This window comes from Lagopus leucura, unplaced genomic scaffold (assembly GCF_019238085.1).
Source record: "Lagopus leucura isolate 7727_CA_CO unplaced genomic scaffold, USGS_WTPT01 Super-Scaffold_73, whole genome shotgun sequence".
Taxonomy (NCBI): Eukaryota; Metazoa; Chordata; class Aves; order Galliformes; family Phasianidae; genus Lagopus; species Lagopus leucura.
Window position 1 is genome coordinate 9,505,170 of NW_024962252.1, and position 23,508 is coordinate 9,528,677.

At 43.1% G+C, this 23,508-nt stretch overlaps 2 protein-coding genes across 3 annotated transcripts in view; both read right to left on the reverse strand.

The window, feature by feature from the left end:
• RNF144A (ring finger protein 144A) overlaps positions 1–9,621 on the reverse strand; it is a 62,080-nt gene extending 52,459 nt beyond the window's left edge. For both annotated transcript variants that reach the window (XR_006181241.1, XM_042884396.1), the window contains exon 1: positions 9,534–9,621. The gene's annotated coding sequence lies outside the window, so the exon portion shown is untranslated. The remainder of the gene's footprint in view (positions 1–9,533) is intronic.
• Positions 9,622–10,486: 865 nt separating this feature from the next.
• Positions 10,487–18,543, reverse strand: RSAD2 (radical S-adenosyl methionine domain containing 2). The gene is made up of 6 exons (XM_042884985.1): positions 17,972–18,543; positions 17,336–17,497; positions 16,467–16,696; positions 15,334–15,483; positions 14,263–14,295; positions 10,487–13,729 (listed from the first exon to the last, which is right to left on the reverse strand). The coding sequence occupies exons 1-6, from the start codon at positions 18,300–18,302 to the stop codon at positions 13,565–13,567; spliced, it is 1,071 nt and encodes a 356-aa protein (XP_042740919.1). The 5' UTR covers positions 18,303–18,543; the 3' UTR covers positions 10,487–13,564.
• Positions 18,544–23,508: the final 4,965 nt, after the last annotated feature.

Below are 23,508 nucleotides of genomic sequence, written 5' to 3' on the forward strand. Positions count from 1 at the left end.
GTAAAAGAGCACACAACCCGTCTGTGTGCGTGCCATTACTCATGTAGAACATGGTATGCAGCACTGTAATTCATAACACCACAGCAATAAAGGCCCCATTCAGTCTGACTGCCTCTACCGCTAACACCAGACGATCCTCCAAGAAGTCTCCGAAATAACTCCAGTCCTCCCAGTCATGCAGTACTGCTCACTCAGTTATGTTACACACAAGCTTTCACATCTTGGAGAAGATGAACTTTTAATGTGTACCACCAGATGCCCAATACTCTTGTTCATTTTATGACAGACTGCCCTGAAGCCACTCTTTGTGTTTATGTGATTTGCATATGTGGGTACATACCCAGAATAGATTACATCTGCCAAAACATACTGCCTTCAGATGAAAATCTATTTAACTGTATTTGCTGTATTCTTTTTTGAGAAGCTCACATCTTGCTTTCTTTGACAGTTTCATTATAATTAACCATTAATATCCACAGGAAATGCCAATATTAAAAACCAGCAAGTACTTTTAGGAAATAATTTATGCAAAACATCTCAATTTTTAAAAAAATTATCCTCATTTTACTGTTTTAATGTAGTGAATGAGTAGTAAGAAAATAAAATTGAAGGGTCTTTGTTACTGCTACTGCTGTTATTAAAAGTTACTGTTGTTTTTAGAGAATGTTAGGTTTAAAGTTTTTAGGCAAATCAGAAACGTTTTCTGACTGCCGCAGAGTTCCCAACCCTGTAGGTCTATGTTAACTGTAAATGGCAAAAGCCTCCTAATCAAAGTTGGTTTGTCACTTAGTATCCCTAACAAAGCAACCAGAAAAGAATAGCTATCATGAAGCCTTCTTGAGCATTTACACATGCATCAAAATACAAAGTCCAGTCAAGATGCAAAGCAAGAATGTAGTTGTTTCTTACTGTCATGTCACAGCATTCACCATTTCAAGCACTCAAGTTCTTTATATCCTCACAAAATAGAAATGAAACAGTCAGGGCTATGATGATGAACGCTGGGGGAGAACTCTCCAGGCAAATTCTGATACACTCCCACTCGAGTACTGAAACATTTAGGCAGCAGAGACTTTGGCACCTCAGAGTGGCTAACGCAAAACATTTGGGCTCATGCATACAACATCTATAAAGAGGACTTCCCACACATACTGTAGAAGACCTACTTACCAACACCAAGACACAAAACTCCTGCAACCCTCTCAACAACGTTCAAGTGCAAAGATACCTCCTGTCATCCCAAACACCACCCCCAAGTATCTGTTTAAAGGCAAGTCACTTGCTTTATTTTTATGAAGTTACCAGCATATCCTGAGCTGTTCTCTTTATCATCAAAGAAATGCTAACCCAACAGTGCTGTTCCATACATACTGGCTTTCCCCCTCTCTTGTCAACAGTGATGTGAGCAGCTCACTATGTGAACGAATGGCATTTTGAATTGTCAGAAGTTCAGTAGGTTTTCCAGTAAAGCGGGGGGAAAAAAAATTACTTTATTGCTTTTCTTTAGAAGGCTATACCCCCAGACTTTTACCAACTTCTCAGCACAACTGACAAACATTTTAAAAAGTCTAAAAACACATTTATCACAAATCTTTAAACTAGGAGAGATCTAGACCTTAGTGTAACCTGGCAGATTTCTGCCAAGTCTTTCAGGCCTACTTGCCCAAAGTCACTTTGACTACAAAGAAATTTTGAGATAGAACAAGGACTTCCTTTCTTTTATATCACACTTTGGTTTCTCCAGATTCCTAAGAACTTAAAAAAAAAAAAAAAAAAAAATAGGACTGGAAATTCCTGTATCATAGATATTAATGAAGGCTCTTGTGAAAGTTCCTTTTATAGTTAGAAGACAAATAGATTTCCATGTTAGTTGAGGTGACTTTGGTAGGACATTCAGATATAACAGTCCACTTTTCGTTTTATCCTGGCACTTTCAAAGTTAAATTTTTAGTTAACATTCTGCCTACGACACCACAAAATCTATAATTCAAAAAGAAGAAAAAAAGCACAATCTTCGCCCTTCTTTCACACCTCCAGATAAGAATGAGTTGGTATCACAGTGTAAAACACCCAGTTATTTCAATGAAAAGAACAGGACAGTCTTAAAGTGTGATAGTTGAAGCTACATGAGGAAAGATCCCAAGGTGAGAGGCAGAAGCAGAAATCCTGTATGACCCTGCTGCCCTTCCAGTGATCCATCCTGAAGACCTTTCACACAACAGAAAACAAATCTGTGATCTTCCTCACAACAAGCAACCAGCTTCCTGGAAGCACTTATACCTTTAACAACAATAAAGCTTCAAAGCAATAGCCTAAATTGAAAGGAAGGGAACACAACCATAAACACGAGATTTCATTCACATCTGTGAACTTCAGCTGTTTAAGGAGCTAATGGAAATGTGAAATGACTGGTGAAAATATTTAGCGCTAACTGACAGTTTGCTAAAAAGACTATCACACTCTTTGGATTTAGATGTCATCTAAGGATTTGTCATAACTTCTTTTTAAGATAAATATCCATTGTGAACTGAAGCTAGAACTGGATTGCTGCTCCTTTTGAAGTTAGATTTTTTTCAAACTGTGTAAATTTGAAACAAAAGGTAAAAGAAAAGTGGGTTACCAGCCTATTAACATTGTAACTATTCGTAGATCCAAAAGGAACAGGAAAACAAGCAAGAATTGCTTGTTTGCTTCACCCTAAGTAATAGCCACTGGTGAAGTATACAGAATGGATTTTCAGACATAAATCCATACAAAGTCAAAGTCTGAGATTGTTGCTCCAGCAGGATATCACATCGCAGAAGAAAGGAGGTAAATATGAAACACGACACATCCTGAATGCCACCAGATCAGATGCCCAGAGATGGCAGCCATTTGATACCAGCCAAATTCTGGAGGCTTTTGCAGCATAAGAAACTGCATCAAAGCAAAGGATGAAATCGGATGGTGCAGACAGGCTCCCTCAGAGTCACACAGTTCCAAAGCACAGGGCAGGACCAATCAGCTGCACTGGAGCCAACAACAGCATGGACAGCTGCCAGACTCGGCAGCACTGCTTGGAGCAAGACATAGCACAAACATGCTCAGAGGAACAGTTCCCAAGACCAGAGATCGTCACTTCACTCAGAAGATAAACAACCTATCTCAGAGCCCTGAGATGAACTGGCACCCTGCAGGTGAGCATGAGCACAGGAAGTGCCATGATCTTCTGGGCCTCTGACTGTTTACCATTAGAGCTGCAAATGAGATAGCACATTAAGTGGCTGGTGTCAACACAAAGGTCACTGTCACATTGTGCTTAAGGACCTTCCTTTGTGGGCTTCACCTCTTGCTAACCAGCCTGAGGAGCTGCCTGCTCTGCTCAGCTTGCAGCTTACCAGGGGCATGAAGCCCTGACCCAGCAGCAGGGTCAGGAGTCCCGCAGGCTGATGACCTGGCACATGGCTAAGCTGCTCAGCATCACCCCAATCCATTGGGATCCATCAGGACAGCCCTCCAACCCTTTGGCCTACACGGCCAGCAAGTCAAGCCCTCAGGGTCAGCTGAGGCCAGGCTCTGGGATGCTGTGAGTACAAACAACATGCTCGAGCTGGCCCACTGCTCCCAGGCACAGGAATAAAACCAGTGCATTTTCCCGCTACGGCTTTGCTAGAAAGCTACACAAATGATGACTGACACAAACATACCCTTCTAATTCACTGTAGAGAGAAACAACCTGCAAACTTCTCAAGATCTAAGGTGTCAGTAACTATAAAAATTGAAAGAGAATAAGAAATGCTAAAATGAAAAACTTTTACTAAGAGTGGGGTTGGGTTTTTTTTGTTTTATTGGTTTTTTTTGTTTGTTTGTTTTTCTTTTTTTTGTATGTGTGCATACAATTTCTTCCAAAACTGTAATATTCTCTCTTCACAAATCAAACATCTCCTCAACACACATTTCTTGTCAGCACTTTTCTGTCCCACAGTTAATGGAAGAAAGTGGGTGTAGGTGTTTTCTCCTCCAGGTTCCAAACACGAGAAATACTTTGTACATGATGGAAAGTGATGATACAACATTAACCAAACCACCATAAAGAAGAAAACAGAAGACAAGAAGGTATGTTTAATAGATACCAGTAAGCAAAAGGGACCAGTAGAAGCAGATTGTTTACATAAAACCAACACAGAGGAGAAATAAAAATGGAACTGCTTCAGTTCGTATCCTGTCATACAGCAGGCTCCATTCAGGGAATGACCACTGTTCACAAAAGCTACCAGAATCGTAAAGCTTCTGGGTCTCTGAAGAATTGGTGTTGCAAGACAAAGCTAGAAAAATGGAGGAAACAAGTTGAAATAACCATTTTAACAAGAGAGAATTAACATAATGAAAGCACAATATATTAAGTATTTTATAACAATACAACAAACAGCAGTTTTGAGGTTTCTTTTATTTTTCTCTCCTCATGCACTTTCAGTGTATTATGAAGTTGCGGTTAAAGAATAAAATTAAACATTCGCTCTTTCTCCATATTCAAAATACTCGTAAAGGAAGTAATAGTTTAATTTCAGATAAGGTCAAAACAAACAAACAAAAAACAACAACACCACAACGTAAGCTGTTTTGTAAGCAACTGAGCCAGCAAAATCCAGTTTCCTAGGAATGCGTGTGTCAAAGTGGTAGGAAGAGTTCAGGCTTCTGCTAGGATCTCTCCATCTGCTCAGGCTGCCTGCTGTCAGCCCACTGCTGGGTTTATTGGAGATAAGCTTCTACCCCTCTTGTAAATGCAATTGGAATTAGTCAAGAGGTTTAGAAGTTATTAAGAGCTAGAGTGAAAGACAGACATTCACAGAGGGAGTTGCACGTAATCTCTATTTTCTTAGAAAGCCAGGCTAATATACACACTGACTGCAAATAGCTCAGCCTTGAATTTTCACTTGCTGTTACAAGATCACACTAGAGATGTAAACCTGGCCACCCAAATCACAGGGCACTGTTGTAATTCCATCTGGATGCATGATTTTCTGAACACAGGCATAGAGAAATAAAGGAAACTTCTTTGTTAAGCAGCAATAGAAGAACAAGGCAGATTTAAATAACCTATATTTTTCTTTCTTGGAATACAAACATTGTTGGAGGCCCATAAAAACACAACTGCCTTAAGCAATACGGATATGAACAAACTTCACTGCAGCGTAACCAAGCTCATAGAGTACTGCATTTGTTTCATTGCTTCCTAGAAACTATATACACAAACAAGCTCAAAGGTAGGTTGGCTCAGGTAGGGTTCAGTTTTCTGCCCTCTACCTGCAGCAGAGTAGTTATGAGGGATACTTGACAACGGGCACATCCCAACAGCCTGCAATGGGCAGGGACTGCTCCCAGTCAGCAGAACCATAGCTTGGTGATCAGCACATCCAAATCAGGAGAGAGTGCACATCAAGGGCAAGATGTTGAGAAAGAGAAAGGCACCGGAAATCAGGGCAAAGAGTGCTTCAGGAAAGCACTGTGGCTGAGACACATATTCAGCTCTGTCAGCAGTACTGCCAGATCAGCCCTCTATACTGCTTGGAAAAATTACAGGGTAAAAAATATTTTTTACTTACTATAAAGTAATATATAACAGCAACAGATATACATGACCTATAGAAAAAGAGATTAATATCTGAAAAATTAAGAAAACTACATACTTTTGCATTGATCTTCACCAGCAATGAGACACGAAGCAGACTATCTGGTAAATAGCAACAGCAGAAATAGGAAGCAAAAGAAGTTGATCACGCAAGAGATTGCAGAAGGGCAATAATGGACTGTTGCTTCAATATCGCTTCCCCAGTTCCTATTTATATTCCACGCTAGCTAAAAACTCAGGAATCCTCCACAAAGGCTGACATGTCCAACAGCTGTCAGGTAGCATTTAATTCTATTTACATGGCTGGAGCTAAGGCAAAGGCAGGTTGAGCTGAAGATGTGATCAATTCACAGATTGCATGAGCTCATGGTAGAGTTTTATAACAATGGGGAATAACTACAGTACTCTGCAAACTGGATAGGAAAAAATTCCAAATGAAATGCCAAGGTAAATACAAACACTCCAAACACTCCAAAGGTTTGGAAACTAGCTGCTTATAAGAAAAGTTTTGATTAATGCAAGAAGAGCTGAGCACTTGTACACAGCAAAAGAATTTGTGCCTGAGCACACAAAGTCAGAGTCTTATTTTCCAGATGATCTTCAAGGTCCATATTCACTACTAAGTATTTCAGATGATCCTTTGGATGTTATGTGGTGGGGAAAAAAACCATAGAATTGTTTGAGTCGGAAGAGACCTGTAGAGGTCATCTAGTGCAACTCCCCTTCAATGAACAGGGGCATTTACAGCTCAGTCAGGTGCTCAGAGCCCCATCCAGCCTGACCTTGAGCATCTCCAGACACAGGGCATCCACCACATCGAAGGCCACATTATGTAAGCGTTAGCCCACCTATTCCATCCTAAGTTGTTTCCACTTCGTGTGAACAGGGTGCAGTCTTATTAAACTGGCACAGCGGTACCTGGAAAATAACATGCCAGAGCTTCCCATATAACAAGTCTCTGCCTTGCCATTCTCTGGATGAAAAGATGGAAGTGATCTTATAGAAAGAAAATGCCATTGTCTTGCCAAAACTAGAACCAACTAAAGAAGGTTTCATTTCTCACAGCAAGTAACAAGTACCAAACAGTATTTCACTTTCTCTGTTCCTCTTTTCTTTCCCTCCCACAGCAATTTGAGGAAGGTCTCCTACATGCCATCACTGTAAATATCAACATGCAGTCAAGGTATTTGAAAAACAGTTTTGTGCAAGCACTCTCAGCTTCAGCATTCAGATTTCACAAGCAGCAAATCTGTATATCCTACTCAATTTGAAGCATACAGATTATGAAATAGAAAGTTATGCCCACTGCTTTGCAACACGCAGCCAGAGAAGAAAGTGCGTTTTCAACAGCTTACCTCAGCCATCAGAACTAGAAAATAAAAATTATCATTATGATCTTCTTGCCTGATCTCCTTCAAAAGGTCAGTGAAATACGAACATTACGAGCTCCTTTCTGCAGAGGAAAATAAATGCCTTGTAAAAAGAACAGCTGACCACAGCCTAAGCTGGGCATAGCAAAATCACAAAACCCAGCTGAGCAGTGTGCTGGCGTGTAATTTCTTTCTCTTTCCTTCTTTTGCAACTCCAGATAAAAGAAAAGACATCCAGTTAAAAGCAAGTCTCCCAGTCAAGCCATAGCCTATTGACACAGCTGCCTATCAATACCATATCCACAGGAAACAAGAAGAAATGCAACACATACTGATTTCCCTGTACGTCCATTCTCTAGGAGAGAAGGGGGCAACATACACAGACCAAACTGCAGGATGATCCAAGCTGTTGTTTTTCCCTACATCAGCTCTGGGAGGGCAAACAACAGCTCTTTGCCAGCCTGTGAGAGCACTCTTGTAAATACAGCAGATACACTAAAGCCATTCATACCCACCTCCTCCTTTCCCCCCCCCCCCAAGGCACCACAGCCAAAACTCATGGTTAGGAGGATAGCAGCCTTGTCCTTTGGCTTAACTGAAAGAAAAGTTGTCACAAGTTATTTGAGAGGAAAAAAATACAAAATACACACAAAATTGGACAAAAACACAGAATGTAGCACTGGAAAAAGCACTAGAAACAAAAACAGTTCATGATAATACCTTTTTCTACAAACTGTTGCCTTAAAATACCAAGCTATGCAGAATCCAGATTGTAAGTGAAGATAACTTACAATATTCAAAGATAACACTGTTTGAAGATTATTCATAATGCTACACTTCAAGGGCAAAACTCTACAGTAACAGCTTGTAGATGATAAACACATGATTTGGTCTAGCAGTTCCTAGAACAGGAACAAAGAACATTTGGAAAGAACAAAAATTAACCCTTGGTTTTACCCAAAGAATGTCTCAATCAAAGGAGTTGCATCACATTGAAACATTGCACTCTTATTTCAAGCACAGATGGCTTCTCCCTGTCACGAGCAATATTCCAGTTGCACAAGAGGATAATGAAACTTTATGTCTAGGGAAAGGAGGGGAGGAGGAGTAAAACTTCATCCCAAGGGAAAAAAAAAAAATACTATCTTTTACAAGTAACTACTAAGCAAAAGTAAAGAATTCCCCCCACCCCCCTCCTAATTCTTCTTATTTAATCTTATTCTAGGTATGTAACAAACTTCAGTTTGGGCCATTTTGCCTTTTTGCCTTACACAAGACAGTTATTCAAATTCTCCTACAGCTATACAAGTTCTCCTCCTTTGCCACAAAGATCCCTTGAGGTGTGAGCACTTTGTTTAAAGCACCAATCTACCCTGAACATCCCCTGAACGCAGCCTCCTTCCTCCACCACACTCCCTCGCTAGATCTCAGGTCCACAAGCAAAACACACAGAGGCAATGAACAAGGCCAGCGAGTACAAGCTGTAAAGCCAAGGAACTGGAACTGATGTCATTTCCAGTAGCACTCTGACCAAGAATGTCGCCACTTCAGCTGCAGCCTCTTCTAGGTCAGCACTGATAAGCTGATGTGAAATGAAGCAATCCCATTTCACAACATAAACAGTTGTTTGGCCTCACCGTGAACAATATAAACATATGGATCTATTTATAAACCATTCTTCCTACTTATTGCAGAACACAGCATGACTTGTTCCAGAGTAGAAATAACAGTATTTCCAAGAACAGACTGAAATTTGGGCAGCTTACATCCACCTCCTGCAGCCTGCCCCAACAATGCTCCTTGTTTAGAAGCCATAGAAACAAAGTGACACAGAGCTGCTACTTCAAGAAGATACCCTTGGATTCAAGGGGAGAGCAACCTTGTTACCACGCACGTGGCTTCTGACATTGGAACGAAGGAAAAAAAGACAAAACAAAACAAACAAACAAAAAACCACAAACACAATGGCAGCATCTCTTAATTGCAGCAAATTAAGCTAAAATAAGAGAGACAACATCTCCAATTTCTAGTTCTTTTACCCTGTGACCCGAACAAAACCATTTCTCTCCCAAAACCACACCGTGTGTTGCTGAGAACGGACTGCTGGACGGAGGGCGAGCTCCTCGATGTAAATCACAGGACAGCAGGCACACAACTCCCCGGAACCGCTCTCCTCCCCGCCCCGCGACGCCCGCTGGAGGCTGCACCGCGGGCAGCGGCTCCGCCGGTGCGCGCCCATCCGCCCCGCGGGCGGCTCCGGCCCCAGCGAGGCAGCGCTCTGTACTCCCCCTCCCCGCCGGGCGGCAGACGGCAACAGGACCGCAGCATCGCGCGCCCGCAGGGGCCGAGACCGGCGGCGGTGAGCCGGCACCAAGGACCCGCGGGCCCTTATGTAAAGGCTTTCGGGAACCCCGCGGCCACCCGCTGTGAGGACACCCTTTCCCCCCCTTTCCCTCCCAACCCGAGATCCTCAGCAGAGCCTCCCAGCAGCATCTCTCCTCCCAGCAGCACCCTTCCTGCCGCTGCCTCTCCGCAGTCCCCTGCCGCCGCCTTACCGCTCCGTGCCGAGAAGGTTGCGAAGGTGCGCGGCGCTACCCGCTGGAACCGCGGCCGGGCGCCGCCGCCCTGCTCATGGTCTCCCCCCGCCGGCAGCCACCGAACGAAGTGCGCGCGGCCGGCACCGCTCGCGGGCTTTTCCCCAGGGCCGGTGGCGGCGGCGGAGGGTGGGGAGAGGGCGCGCGGGGGCGGGCGCGCCCACAGCTACGCGAGCGCCATTAACCGCCGCGGTGCCGCCGCCGCTCGCTTTGAAGCGGCCGCGCCGCGCTGCGCCGCGCCAGGCGTTGTGGCGCCCCCTTGTGGCTGCCAGCGGTGCGGGGATGCCGGGCTTTCCCGTTTGGCAGCCGCGTTGCTCCAAGCAGCGGCCGGGTGTGCCGCGCCGCGCCGCGCCGCGCCGCTCTCCTTCCTTTTGTCCTGCCTTGGCAGCGGGCCCGGCGGCTAAACAGGTCGTTCGGCGGTAGGAGAGAAACAATGAGGGTTTTACAAAGGAAGGCAGAAGGATTCCAGCCTTGTTGCCAGGAAAGGAAGAGTGAAAACATCAGGAAACCACGAGGCTGTTTTGCAGGTGCTCTTTTGCAAGCATTGTTTAGTAAAAAAGACAAAATCGTCACCACGAAAAACAACACCACCGACAAATCCCAACAGCTGCTTTCCTGTTGTTGGCTTATGTGTGGAGAGCAATGGGGAAGCACAAAAGAAAGCAACGGAGCTGCAGAGGTGGGCAGGGGAGTCCCCACCGTTGTTCTCCATCCAGCACTGCCATTGACATCCTGCAGGCAGAGCCTGGTGCTAAACACAGGCCTTGTCCACAATAACAGCTCTCATGAAGGCAGTCATTATTCAGCCATTGTGGGTCTGGGCTACATTGAAAAAAATAATAATAATTTAAAAAATAATGATGGGCAGACTTAGGAAAGTAGAAAATTTTATTGCAATGTGTAACATACTGGTGTAGAACATTCAGCACAAATTATGTGGCAGTATCATTCAAAAATTTTCTCAACATTAAAATGCACTGATCTTCTTTCACATTGAAAAAGAGTGCATCGTAAAATGCATCTTACACAACAGTATTATCCACTCAATTATAACTCAAGTTATAATCCTGCTAATTTAAACTGAACCAATTCTCCCCAACTTTCATCTCAACATGTTTTAAAAATAGCCGCACAGTGCTGGTAAACTGCAGTGTAAAGTGCTCACCTTGTCTGACCCAGTGGCTGCACTGCTATGGGATTACACCTGAAAATGCAATTGGCTTATCTGTGTTTGCAGGACACAAATTCACACCCTGACTCTCTGATGTGCATGTGTAATCCTGCAGCCTGGGAGTGGCCCTGTTGAATGCAATATTACTTCTCTGGCCTCAAACACAGAATTAAAGTCACAAATCTATCTCTGATCCAACATGAAATAATAGTAATAATCTAGGTTAATCAAGAAGCAGCCAACTTTCTTTTTTGTTTCTGTTTTTTTTTGTTTTTGTTTTTAATTTTATACCAAAAATGCATTTTGCATATAAACATCCCAATAGCTATTTATTAACTTTCAAGTTTGTCTGTCAAACTGTGTTAGGCAAATTCTTCATTTACAACGTACACAACAATGTGGCTTTTTTTTTTTTTTTTTTTTTTGAAGGCGAGAGTCACACAGAGCAGAACCATTTTCTCAGTTATGTACGATGGCAAGAAGCAATGCAGAGTCCTGAGCATTTTAAGAAATAACTTAGAACCTTGTGATTAAAACCATCCTCCGTTCCTCCGTGCCTTAGTGTTCAAACTATTCACAGTGCTTTCGCATTCTCAGCTCCTTTTGTTTATCTTGCAGCTTCCTCCTGCAGCACAGCGATCTCTTGGAGCACAACAATGGCCATTTACAGAGCAGAACACTCAGGGAAGCATGGCAGGATTTCTGGCTCTGAATGGGGTTTTGTGCACCGCACATCTGCGCGCCGCGATACAGCTGGCGTTTTCTGCAGCAGCGGCAAGCGGGTGGATTTAGTGGCACAGGGATGCACTAAATCTTTCCTCGGGCTGGGGCTGAGCCAGCAGCAAAGGAAAATGCTCCTTTTCTATCATGCAGCGTCGGTGCTGAGGAAGAACACAGACTTCACGCCTGAGCAATGGGAGCACAGAGGAAGTAAAGCACTGCAGTCACATGGATTTGCGCTGCCCGTAGTTGGCACTCGGGCAAAACTCCAGCAGAGGTCAGCAGAACAGCTGCCAAAAGACTGTGGGGTTAATGCGTGTGGGCCACATTTAAAATGTCACCGAGTATAAATAATGAGAAAAAAAAATACAGAAATGCATCGGAAGTGAGGGCAAGATGCAAAAAGGCAAAGGAGCACCACTGAGATGGTGCATTTGCAGTTAGGGCAGTAAAAACAGAAATGGAAAGAACTGTAAACTGAAACACATTCACAGTTTTCAGAGGTGCATCTTTTTGCTCTTCAGAAGAACCAGCTCCTGTTTAAGAGCCTTCCCCTTAGTTCTGAAGATGCATTGGGTGAATGCAAGACTCTTCTCTTTAAAATGTCTTTAAAAATATGGGTACAGTCAGAAAAGGGAAGGAAGGTGTACTGTGCATAGTACGTTTAATGCATGCTGGCTTCCAGCGTTTGAAAGTATTCAGACATTTGAGGCAGCCTGGGCAGAAAGTGCAATAGGCAGTGAGAACAAGCAGTGCCTGCTCACTGTTGTTTGTGCAAAGGTTACCCCCAGGTCCCCATATAGAGCTCTGGGGAGGATGGGACCATTAGTTTTGAAAAACTGTAATTAGAACACTACAAAATTATCAGAACATCAAGCAAGCAGGCAGCACATTTAATTATCACAGGGTGTTTTTGTTTGTCTATTCTCTATTACGTATTAATGCTGCCAGCTTTTCAAATCACAGACAGCCTTCAGAAAACCCCATGAGTTTCACTCAATATCTGCTGGTTAGCAACCAGCAGGTAAGAGCCAGCAACCTTTAAAAGAAGCGTACATGATATACGAGCCTTGTTGTTTGCACATCCCTGCCTTAGCAAAACAAAAAGCATGGGAAGAAGCCCTGCCTGTATTCAAGAGAAGACACGTGTGAAGTGCCTTACATATTATTCACTCATTTCAGAAAGGATCTTGAACAAATCTGTGTGCAAGTGGCTGTTGAAAATAATAAATCAACTTTTGCAGAAAAGAGGAGAATGGACAAAGTTATGAATAAAATGCAAACATTGTTTCCATTGTAAATTTTTGTCAGAACTGAGGTCATTGTCAATGTGAATCAAGAAGTTGTTTGTTATTGGGTAAAATTCATTTTCATGTTTTAGGAGAAAAACAATATTCTCACATGACTAAAAACAATATTTTCAGAGAAAATTACATCTGCCAGTATTTTTGCAAATGCCACATGTGTATATGGAGAGGAGGGAGAAAAACAACAGATGCCTTTAACATTTTAAAAAGGAAAACTTATTTTTTTTTTAAATCCCAATTTCCTGTTGAGTATATATAATGATAACAGCATTCTGACCCTCTGTTGTGTCTGAAAAAGATGTGGGCTGTTTCCAAAGGATTGCCTGTGGGCCCTCTTGTGAGCTGGCAAGGAACTGCAAAAAACTGTATGAGGAGATAAGAATATTTCCTCCTATGAGTTTGCACTTATCAACCACTGCAACTCTATACAATGGGTTTGCTTGTTTTTTTTTTTTTTCCTACAACCACACTTATCTTCATACTGTGTAAGATATCATGTAACAGGATCCTAATGGTTTGCCATTAAGTCCTTCATACTTCTATGAAAGCTCTGTAGCTGCTCAGTAACATTCAACCAGTGAATGAGTAAGAACAAAATCTGCATCCTAAAAGCATTTGACACGTTCATAGAATCATAAAATCATAGAATCACTCATGTATCAAGTTATACATCAACCTGTATAGTGTACCATATTGTAGTTAGCAGCAATCAATACATATATACAGCTAAATAAATGTACACATGTATACACAATCTTCTTTAGAAAATGCACATCACATCTCAGTGCACAGAGTTACCAGTCCAGAATCATGTCTGCTTTACTCCACACGTACTTTCCTCCTCGTTTTAGGAACATCTTTTCATCAAATCCACTGAATTTTATTGCTGCTTCTACACCAATGTCCAGGATAGACTTGGAAGGCTCTTTCCGTCCATTTCTACAGTTTAGAAAACGCATCTGGAAAACCATTATGAAATAAGTTAGAAAGTTAGTTTGCAAAAGCTTAATTTTTCTACAGGATTAAGCAGAATGAACTTGCATTGCAATCCCACAGCAGCCTGTGTAAGAATATGAGGAGTACCACTGCAGTCCTCAGATGGCTCAGTTAGACACAATGACATACATTAGCAGGAACAAAGCCTTACTCCAAATCCTGAACATTTAATGCTTTTCTTCAACTGTGTGTAAAACAAGCATATTCTTTGAAACTTAGTTTTCAGGACAAGCTCTATATATTTAAATTACAGGAAAGCAGCAATGACATATATATGCTTTAAGATTTGCAACATTATGCATGCAAGCCAATGGCAGTTCCTCCTTATGTCACACTTATATTCATTTCTCAATGTGTCTGAGAGGAAGAAATCACATTTGTACTATACAGTAAAAATTATTTTATGGAATGCATAGACAAAATTAAGTTGGCTATTACTGTTGTACATGTGAGCATATATTGGCAGGCAAATATTAAGAATGAAACAAAGACTTACGTATTCATCCAAAATGAGGTATGAATCCCTCATCTATAATAGATTAAAAATAAAATATTAGTACACAAATGAAAATTCTACTCTCATGAAAGTCAAGGACAAGACAAACAAATTATTCTTTTAAAGCCTGATCCAAGTCCTTGAACCAGAGTAGTGTCCTCCCATGGATTTCAGTGAATCTGGATCAAATTTACAGGAGTAAGTCACAGGATTACTATTATCACTTATCACATGAACAAACCAGAAATCATTTGAATATGACATCTTAAAATGTCAAATTCAAATGTGGGTTTTCAGTTGTATTCGGGTGCTCTAAATAATGTTCAAGTTTGCTGATAACTTCAACATCAGCAAAAATTACAGTTTTGCATTCTAGAATGATTAAGTCATTTGCCAAACAAATGACATGACTATTTAAGCAGGGCTGTTTAATTATCACCTCAGCAGACAGAGATGCCAGTGGTAATCTCCCAGATCAAAAAGCTCTCAGGTCTGCACAAGGAAATAAGCCAAGAGTAGAAATAAAGACATACTTCATGAGCTAAATGGGCATTTCCTGGATATCTCCTACTTGTCTGTCCACTGTTCCCCCCCAAAAAAATTACCTTCATAAGTGAAAGGAGAACCAAGAGTACAAATTGTCTTTACTTTGATATTGAACCTTATCAGACTTTTAAGGGAGGCATATCCAGTTCCACAGGTATTTAGAGTTCACAACTCAACTGTGGAAATTTCAGTTTCTACCCTTTTTGTAATGATACTTTTTACATCCACGTAATTCAGAGGGCCATGCAACACTGTGACAGGAAGCCTACCAAGACTGAGATCAGTGAGTTTTTACCCTCCCTTTAATTAATAACTTTGTCCTCCTTAAGAAGCCTTAAAGAAAATAAAACACTTTGGTTTCCACTGTAACAAAACCAGGAAATCAGGTGTTGTCTAATTATCTCTATAGCTCTTCTAACCCAATATTAATAGAGAAAGTGCTAATTACCATGACGCCTACTAGTTATCAAATACCTTTCCAGTTAGCCACAAAATAAATTTATGGAAAGACGGTCTCAGTTTTACCTTTTGATTAGATTCAGGTACCAAACAGGGGACATCTTTGTGGCGTTCCAGGAACTGCTCGAAGTCTTCATCACTGATAACAAATTTATCTGCTTCTCTCAGAGCATCTTCCCCACTGTTCTCCCCTTCAATGATTAGGCACTGGAACACCTGAAAACAAAACACACCATGGTATGATTTTATGACTTTACGGGCCTCAGAAGACTTCAAAAACCTTCAGTAGTCTTGGTAGAAATATCTTTCAATTTTTTCTATCAGTGAAGCCACACTGCTAGAAACTGTGATTAAGTGAATACTATACGAAAGATTTATTACTTAATTAACATTGCATAGTTGTATGTGCAATTACACAACCATGGTTCTTGACCAGATTTCTACATAAATCTTAACTGCTCTAGTCTTAATGAGGGCTTTGATAATCAAGGCCAAGAACAAACTTCTGACTGAACCTTGATTATGATAGTTATATTACAAATGTTGGTAAGTTCTATGTGGCATGCAGACTATCAAGTCAACCTGTATCCTTTATTATTTTAACTTGACTGGGAACTGCAAGTTTAGCTAGCTTCAGATGACCACAAAAGCAAATAGAATTACAGTATCACAGAACAGTAAGAAATTATCAGACAAGTTGTCTCCTTTTTCTAAGTCTCTACCCATATTTAAACTGATAATATAATGTATCAATTAATACAGTGCTAGTAGACTATGTTATATCATATAAACACTGTCCACTAATACTCTGTAACAGAACATTAATGTATAAAGTTTTATGCTGCTAATTACATATCATTCTACACTACCTTCTCTTCATTTTCTACACATTTTAATAAAGCCCTTCTGTCTTATTTTTAAAATCATATAAAAAAAAATAGATCTACATATGGTAAAATAGTAATTTCCTGTAAATATCACAACAGAGAAGATTCTTGACATACTGAGCTCCATTTAAGTGCAGAACAAGAGACAACCCATCTCAACAACATGCAGCACTGACAAGATGTCCCCTATTATCACCCCAAGCTGGAGCTGGAGCTCTGACCGAGGCCATTAGACTTTCAGAGAATTACAGAACCTCACTTCATCATTGGTTTTCTCTGAAGAGTGACCTATAATGCACACTATTTTCTTACCTTCCAGCGCACAGGGTTGAGTGCCTTGATCTGATCATTCATATCTTCCTCAACATTAAATCTGTTGATCACGGAGTTTATTTTGAAAGCAACAGCATAATCTCGGCACCACTGCCTTAGTTTATGCAGATTTTCCACGTGGTTCTTCTTTCCTTGACCACGGCCAATTAAAATGTTGACTTCCTCGTTAAAACTATCACATGAAATTGCCAGAATGTCTAAATATTCACCTGAGAACAAGTTTCAAAAATCAATAAGCAATATGCTTTTTTTTTTTTTTTCATTTGGAAATTGTTGTAGTCTGCCTAGCCTCATTTCCTCATGGTCTATCGCCAAGCATCATCCAACTACAGTCCTGAGAAATCATTGCATCAACCACAAAAAACACAGCAGTGTCATCTTCAGAAGGCACATCACCCTTCTTTCATTATGGAGACAGGCTGAGTTATTCTTTTATTATGCTATTGTACCACAGAGGCAATAGAACTGACTGAATGTGTAATTAACAGTATTTCATTGTAAGTTACTCATGGTTCATAGGTACTGTAATCACAGAATCATTAAGGTTGGAAATCACCACTAAGATCATCTGGTCCAATCACCAACATGTTCTCATCGTGCCCAGTAACCATGTCTCTCAGTGCCACATCTCCACACTTCTTGAGCACCTCCAGGAACAGTGAATTCATCACCTCCCTGGGCAGTCTGTTCCAATACTTCACCACTCTGTCTGAGAAAAAATCTTTCCTACTATCAAACTTGAAAATGAACTACTAAGAAGACATTTCCTAGCATCCCTTCCAGAAGGCTGCCCCAATCCATTTCTCAAACCCCACAAGCGCTTGTTTTGCATGATGAGCTTTTCTTACCATACTTCTTGAACCACCGTTCTCTGATCAGGCTGCCATTGCTCACAATGCTGACACTTGGCAGCTTCAGCTCCTCCTTGCAGAACTGGACCAGCTGGCCTACAAATTCACCTCTGTCCTGAAGAAATGGTTCTCCTCCTGAGAAATTTATTTTCTCCATTCCTAGAAAAGGACCAAAGAATGATGTAATGAGCCCATCTGCCTATTGACCACTACTTTCCAACACTCCACCCCAGCTATATGAGGGAACCTGATCATGGCAGTTACAGAATGACTTAGAATCATAGTCATGTGAATTGAAAAGGACTTTCAAAGGCCATCTAGTCCAACAGCCCTGCAATGAACAGGGACACCTACAGTTCGATCAGATCCCCATCCAGCCTGACCTTGAATGTCTCCAGGCATGGGCATCCACTGTGTCTCTGGCCAACTCATCCCAGTGACACACCATCCTTACAGTAAAAAACTTTCTTCTTATACCCAGTTTTAATCTCCCCCTTCTATTTTGAAACCATTTCCCCTTATCCTATCAGAACAGACCCTGCTAAAGTGTCTGACTTTGTCAATGCCATTTGGTTCTGCTTGTCGTTTCTATGCATTCCTCACCCTACCTCTCCCAGTGGCTCCCAGACTCACCCGCCTCCTTGAGCATTGCCAGTCCCCGCTTGGCTTCCTCCAGGGGCAGCACGAAGGAGGTCTTGGCCGTATGGAAGCAGAAACCGCACTTGTAGTTGCACTGCCTGGTGAAGTGGTAATTGACGCTGGTGGGCGTCGGGACCGTCTCGTCCTTGTCGTCCCGGAGTGCTGCGGGGGTGTCGGGGCTGCAGCCCGACCGCCGCCTCCAGGAGAGCAGGGGCAGAACGAGGGGCGTCAGCTCCCAGCACAGCGCGCTCAGCCGCCCGCGCAGCGCTGCCAGAACCGCCCGCGCCAGGGCCAGCGGCAGGTGACCCAGCACGCCTAGCAGCATGGCTCGGCTCGGTTCGACCCGGAGAGGTGCACTGAGGTTCAGCTGGATCGGCTCTATTTGGCTCGTCTTGTCCCTGCTGGGTTCGAATCGGCACGGCTCAACTCAGCTTTATCAGTTTATCTAGCCTAGGTTCGGCTTGGCTTGATGATGCTCGGTCTGTCCGGCTCGGATCTCACACTGCAGCGAGGAGCCCGGCGCTCCGCTTTTAAAAGAGCGGCGGCACAGCCCGCCCCGCCCGCCGCGGCACGGCACCGCACGGCACGGCACGGAGAAGCGCCGAGTTTCGCTTTCCTTTCTCGATGAGAAGAAATTTGGCTCCGAGCCCGCTCCTCTCGAGCCCGCGGTGTGGCCGTTGGCGTCTCCGTAGGGCCGGGCGCTTCCAGCACCTGAAGATTCCTACTGGGTGTGGGCTCCGTGGCTTCAGTTCTCGCAGTGATAAAGGGCAAGGCAAGATGACAGCTGAGCTTGTGTTCTACTGAGCATGGTGAGGCCCTGGCACAGAGCAGCTGTGGATGCCCCATCCCTGGAGATGTTCAAGGCCAGGTTGGATGGGGTCATCCATTTTGTGGCAGGCAACTCTGTCCACTGCATGGGTTAAGAACTAGATGATCTTAAGGTCCCTTCTGACTCAAACTATTCTATGATGCTACAATTCATTCACAGAATCAAAGAATCACAGCATGGCCCGGGTTGGAAGGGACCTCAAGAATCATGAATCTCCAACCCCCCTGCCACAGGCGGGACTATCAACCTCCACATTCCATACTAGACCATCAGGGCCCCATCCAACCTGGCTTTGAACACCTCCAGGGACAGGGTATCCACAACCTCTCTGGGCAGCCTGTTCCAGCACCTCACCACTCTCTCTGTAAAGAACGTCCCCCTGACATCCAACCTCAATCTTCCCTCCTTCAGCTTAAAACCATTTCCCCTTGTCCTGCCATTATCTACCCTTGTAAAGAGTTGACTCCTGTCTTGTTTATAGTCTCCCTTTAGTTACTGGAAGGCTGTACTGAGGTCACCCTACAGCCTCCTCTTCTCTAGGCTGAACAAGCCCAGCTCCATCAGCCTGTCTTGGTAGGAGAGGTGCTCCAGTCCTCTGATCATCTCTGTGGCTCTCCTCTGGACCCCCTCCAACAGCTCCTTGTCTTTCTTGTACTGGGGAGCCCAGACCTGGACATAGTACTCCAGATGGGGCCTCACAAGGGCAGAGTATAGAGGGACAATCACCTCCCTCTCCCTGCTGGCCACCCTCTTCTGATGGAGCCCAGGATACTATTTGCTTTCCAAACTGCTACTCTCCTTTAGCTGACCTGGTCCACTAATGGCTGGACCATAACAGACCAGTCTTCAGCTTTCCCCTTAAGCCAGTGTACAGGTTCCCTATCAGCCTGCTGGGTCCATGTCAGCAGGGTGGGAAGAGAGCCTCCCTGCTGGGTCTGGCCTTCATAACACCACCTTACAAATGGGTTGTTGCTGTATGACAGGAAATATCTCAGCTCCTGAGGGTTTCCAAAATTGTCTTGGAGTTTATCAACAGAGGCCATTTCAATGAGTTGTCCACATGAGATGTGATCCATGTGCCCTTCCAATTCCTTCAGGTTTGTGTAAGACACAAGATTAAGGATGAAAGCAGGCTTTCCTGGTATCCTCAGTTCTTCCCTCTCTTACATAATCCCCTCTGCTTCATGTTAGAAACTTTCTCACATTGTATCTTCTCTACCCCAATTCATATTACTTTCTCACCTAATTTCTAACTTATATCACATTCAGCCAATGCAACCACAGGGAATACAGTTTTTTCCCTTCCTTGAGTTGAACATCAGATGTGGGTAAAAATCAGGGACCAGACAAAAGACATCCGTATGATGGTGTCTATTTCAGGGGAAATTTTTCACTCAGAGGGCAGTGAGGCCCTGACACATCTGCCCAGAGAGCTGTGAGTGTCTCATCCCTGGATACACTCAAGGCCGGATTGGGTGGGACTCTCTGGTGGGAGGTAACCAGTCCACAGCAGGGGGATTGGAATTGAATGATCTTTGAGGTCCTTTCCAACCCAAGCCATTCTATGATTCTGTGATCTTTTACTGAGAATGCTTGTGGTAGGTAGGCACAAGATCTTAAAGACTTCCACTAGTGCGTCTCATATGGTGGATATGTTCCAAAATATGTAATTTTCAAAATCAATTGAAATTTTTAATTACTACTGATTTATCTCAACACAAGATTTACATCTGATGCAAAAAGACTCTGAGAGTATGCCTGAATAGTATCAGTAAAATAAAACATGAGCATTTTTGAACGGTGTTCCTTTTTGAAAGAGAGGATCTGTATTTCCAGAGGAAAAAAAATGTACAGAGAACTTAACACTGAAGTTTACTCAAGACTTTCTGTTCTTCATAATTTTGTCTGAGCTTTCTTAGGAAATGGCAATTACGAAATCTCTCTCTAATTTTTGCCTCAACTGTTTTCAGATGTTGTTCTCTGCATTATGTGCAAAACCTATGCCTGATTGTTACTGCAATGTAAACACAGACCTGGATGTGTCCTCTGAGGATGTACAAGAACTAGCAATCTACAGTAAATGTTGAAAGCAGTGACTGATTTTCTGGCCTATAGCCTTCAAGAAGAGGTTTGGAAAAGCACAGTGGTCTCTTTAAGTGGCAGGAGATCTGACTTTCTGTCTCTGTTCCTGATAGGACTCCTGCAGTCTGAGAATGGCATCCCAGAACTCAGTGCATTTCAGTTCATCAGATATGCATCAAAAATATTTTCAACATACACATAAGTTTTCAGAAATGTTTGAATGCTGCTGTTAATGGCAAACTGGATGGCACACAGTGATGGGAAATGGTTTTAAGTTGAGGGAGGGAAGATTGAGGTTAGAAGTCAAGGGGAAGTCCTTTACAGAGACAGTGGTGAGGTGCTGGAACAGGCTGCCCAGAGAGGTTGTGGATACCCTGTCCCTGGAGGTGTTCAGAGCCAGGTTGGATGGGGCCCTGGGCACCCTGGTCTAGTATTAAATGGGGAGGTTGGTGGCCCTGCCTGTGGCAGGGGGGTTGGAGATTCATGATCCTTGATGTCCCTTCCAACCCTGGCCATTCTGTGATTCTGTGATTCATGACTGGCATAAAAGAATCCAGCAGGATATACGTGGCTATTACTGCTGTGCACCCTTTTTGATAGAAAAGTAGAACTTTAAAATAATATTCCAGGAGAACAGTGCTTTTCACATAGTTAGCACATTTGCTCTTCAACATCATTTTCCTGTTGTACAAAAGACAGAATGATAATAGTACAGTTGAAGAAAGTGAAAAAATGCTCAATGTATGTTAATTTCAAAACAGATTTATATTCTCTACATTGATTCTAAACACAAAGATCTGCCTTGGAGAAAAAAAGGCAATTCCATTCTCCTCTGTTTTTACCCGGCTATTCCTGTATAATTTGTTGTGAAGCACCTGAAATCTTGCACAAATATAGTTTTAAGTAGTTAGCCAGGAGAACAGAAAGCCACACACAAAAGTGATCTCTTAAACATACTATTAAAAGAAAAAGAAGCACTGGCTGCTTGGCTCTGGAATGCTTGTAAACAGGGTGAGATCAGTGTGGTGGGTGGGGAAAATGGAAAATGGAAAATGAAAGTAAACATTCAGTCATCAGGGAAAGGCAGCAGTGCCATCAGGAAATAAGGAAAACAGATAAGCAAGGAACCAGAGAAGTCAATGAGGAACCAGGTCAGTTTTCAAGCAAGACTTGACTGTGAGTCAAAGAGATGAATTAACAAAAATGTAGCAGCTTCAGTGTAGGGAAATGTAACACTGTGCACATATGAAAAAATAATCAAAGCCACATTTTCATAATGATGAGTTCAGTAGTTGCACTTCAGTTGTCTCAGGAAAGACATCTCAGAGTGCAGCTACCTTCCTGAAACCATTGGCTCTGTATCAGCCAAAAAAAAAAAAAAAAAAAAAAAAAAGTCAACAAAAACAGTACCAAGCACTGAGAATAAGAGAGGTGGCATTAATTTGCTGTTCTGTGCAAACTGGGAACATAGAGCTATACTTTGAGAAGTGGTACAGTTCTGGTCCCCGCATCTTAGCAGGATCTCTTGGATCTCTTGGAAGGATCTCTTCCTCTCTTGGAAAGAGTCCAGCGGAGGGCCACAAAGATGGTGAAGGGCCTGGAGCATCTCCCCTATGAGGAAAGGCTGAGTGAACTGGGTCTGTTCAGCCTTGAGAAAAGGAGACTGAGAGGGGACCTGATCCAGGTCTATAAATATCTAAGGTGTGGGGGGCAGAATGGCGAGGCCGGACTCTTTTCAGTGGTGAGTGGAGACAGGACAAGGGGAAATGGCCGGAAACTGCTGCATAGGAAGTTCTGCACAAATGTGCAAAGGAACTTTTTTACAGTGAGCACTGGAACAGGCTGCCCAGGGAGATGGTGGAGTCTCCTTCTCTGGAGACGTTCAAGACCTGCCTGGATGCCTACCTGTGCGACCTGGTGTAAGGAACCTGCTTTGGCAGGGGGGTTGGACTCGATGATCTCTGGAGGTCCCTTCCAACCCCTACAATTCTGTGATTCTGTGGTGTTAAAGTTGTCCTTGGAATCAAATCAGCAAGGGGACTGAGCAGCAGGAAGGGCTCTCACTTCTACATGACAGACCTTGAGGGGAAATCTAAGCCAGCTTTACAAAATCGTGAAGGTGGTAAACAAGCTGAGTGTTGAACGGTTATTTACCAGAGTCAGCTATTTTATAAGTAGAGAGCACTTACTGAAAGAAGTTTAGCAGAGTGTACTCTCTTTTGTATTCAAGACATCGAGGCCCTGGAGTGTATCCAGAGAAGGGCAACAAAGCTGTGAGGGGTCTGGGGCACAAGTCTTATGGGGAGTGGCTGAAGGAACATGGATTGTTCAGTGTGGAGAAGAGGAGACTCGGGAGACTTTAACACTCTCCACAACTACCTGAAAGGAGGCTGTGGTGAGGTGGGGGGTCAGCCTCTTTTCCCACATACAAGTGACAGGATGAGAGAGAATGGCCTCAAGTTGTGCCAGGGAAGGTCCAGTTTAGATATCAGGAAATATTTCTTCTCAGAAAGAATGGTGAGGCATTGGCACAGGCTGCCCAGGGAGCAGTGGAGTTACCATCCCTGAAGATGCTCAAGAAATGTGGAGATGTGGCACATGAGAGACACGGTTAGTGGGC

Excerpts from the sequence above, each read along its gene's own strand:
- RSAD2 (XM_042884985.1), bottom strand. The coding sequence starts at position 18,302 with ATGCTGCTAGGCGTGCTGGGTCACCTGCCGCTGGCCCTGGCGCGGGCG. Across the intron at positions 17,498-17,971 it reads GGCAATGCTCAAGGAGGCGG|GAATGGAGAAAATAAATTTC; the intron begins GTGAGTCTGGGA and ends GTCCTTTTCTAG. Across the intron at positions 14,296-15,333 it reads TACCTGAATCTAATCAAAAG|ATGAGGGATTCATACCTCAT; the intron begins GTAAAACTGAGA and ends AATCTATTATAG.